This window comes from Cynoglossus semilaevis, unplaced genomic scaffold (genome assembly GCF_000523025.1).
Source record: "Cynoglossus semilaevis isolate Cse_v1.0 unplaced genomic scaffold, Cse_v1.0 C19192866, whole genome shotgun sequence".
Lineage (NCBI taxonomy): Eukaryota > Metazoa > Chordata > Actinopteri > Pleuronectiformes > Cynoglossidae > Cynoglossus > Cynoglossus semilaevis.
This window is the reverse complement of record NW_007585792.1, coordinates 1-1,364: the sequence shown is the minus strand read 5'-3', so window position 1 is coordinate 1,364 and position 1,364 is coordinate 1. Positions and strand designations below refer to the sequence as shown.

At 52.8% G+C, this 1,364-nt stretch overlaps 1 protein-coding gene across 1 annotated transcript; it reads right to left on the bottom strand.

Annotated features, from left to right (window-relative positions):
- Window positions 1-20: 20 nt before the first annotated feature.
- On the bottom strand, window positions 21-1,361 carry LOC103399133 (serine/threonine-protein kinase PAK 6-like; the record flags this gene model as incomplete). The annotated part of the gene is made up of 2 exons (XM_008337869.2): window positions 21-686; window positions 1,005-1,361. Coding segments are annotated over 2 exons (918 nt in total), but the record flags the coding sequence as incomplete, so codon positions are not given.
- Window positions 1,362-1,364: the final 3 nt, after the last annotated feature.

The window sequence follows — 1,364 nt, the reverse complement described above, 5'->3', positions numbered from 1 at the left end:
ATCGTTTGCTAGATTTTTGCTATTACACACCCCTTGGTTCTGAGTGATAGCGTTCGCACATGTCCAGGTGAACTGAATGGATGTAACTGATTGACTTCTACTGGTCAGAACCAACATGGCCGCCCTCAGAAACATAACTTGTGACTTTGTACCTCATTGAACAGCAATTCTCGTCTCTGTTGGCGCCGCAGGTCCATCATCTTGACTGCGACCTCCCTGCCGCTGTGCTTTTCCATGGCGATGCACACCACCCCCGTCGAGCCCTCGCCGATCTTCACGAAGTTCTCCAGGTAGGACCGCGGGTCTCCCTTGTCCACCACCATCTGCAGGGCAGCTTTAAACTGTTCATGGGTCACCTTCGGCGGGTCAGGGGGCGGTCTGGGTGACGGGTGCTGTGAAGGCCTAAAAGCCGGAGAGCATGTGCCAGGGGGGCTGGTGGCCAGTGATCCGGTTGGGGAGGGTCGCGGTTGAGAGGGACTGTCCTGTCTCGGGTAAGGAGGGTTGGGACAACCAGAGTGTCTGTGAAAATGGTCTGGGACACTGGGTCTAAGTCCTATGTTTGGAGACAGGCCCAGGGTGTAGCTGGCGGAGGAGCGCACCGTTCGCTGGGGTCTGATGCCCCCCACAAGTGGACTGCTGGTGCCCGTGGGCAGGAAGCCTGAATGGTATCTCACCGTCGACTCTGCCTGTAGGATGTGAAATAAAACAGAGTTTAAATCATACTCCGTACTGAACCTATTCCTAAAACTTCCTTAGTGTTTTTTGCGTAGCATTTGACATTATATTTTGAGCGGTGTATAAGTGGATGATCAAGGATTATAATCTGCACTCAGTGGTATCTTCTGTGGCGGTAATCTCAAACAAAATGAAAGACTGTTGTTACAAATGTAGCGTTTTTCAACCTAGGGATCACAACCCCATGAGGGGTCGCTTGATATTCAAAATATTTTTGCCCAATTCTTGTATAAAATTGGTAGCAGAAGCAGCGGTGACATCGAACTTACCTTTAGGTCGTATGACGAGAACGGCCTCCCGGGGCTGTTGTGCGGGTGCATGTACGATGGTGGGTTGGGTCTGATCTCTGGTGCGACTGTCCCTTGTTCACCGTGCGCCTGTTGTACAGTCACACCCGGACTGTAGAAGCAGGCGATGTGTCTGTGATTTGGTGGGATTCCCCTGGGCAGCTGAAAATCCCTCTTCCATATGACCCGCTCCTGAGGACTGCCCACCTCTGTGTTCATGTAAGCTCCGTGACTCGACACCGGCACGTTCTGTGGATACGGCGGCAGGAAATGTCCCTCGGGGGAGCCCACTTCATAGGTGGACTTGGCCTTTGGTAGGATACCGTTGGGCTGCAGAGTGAC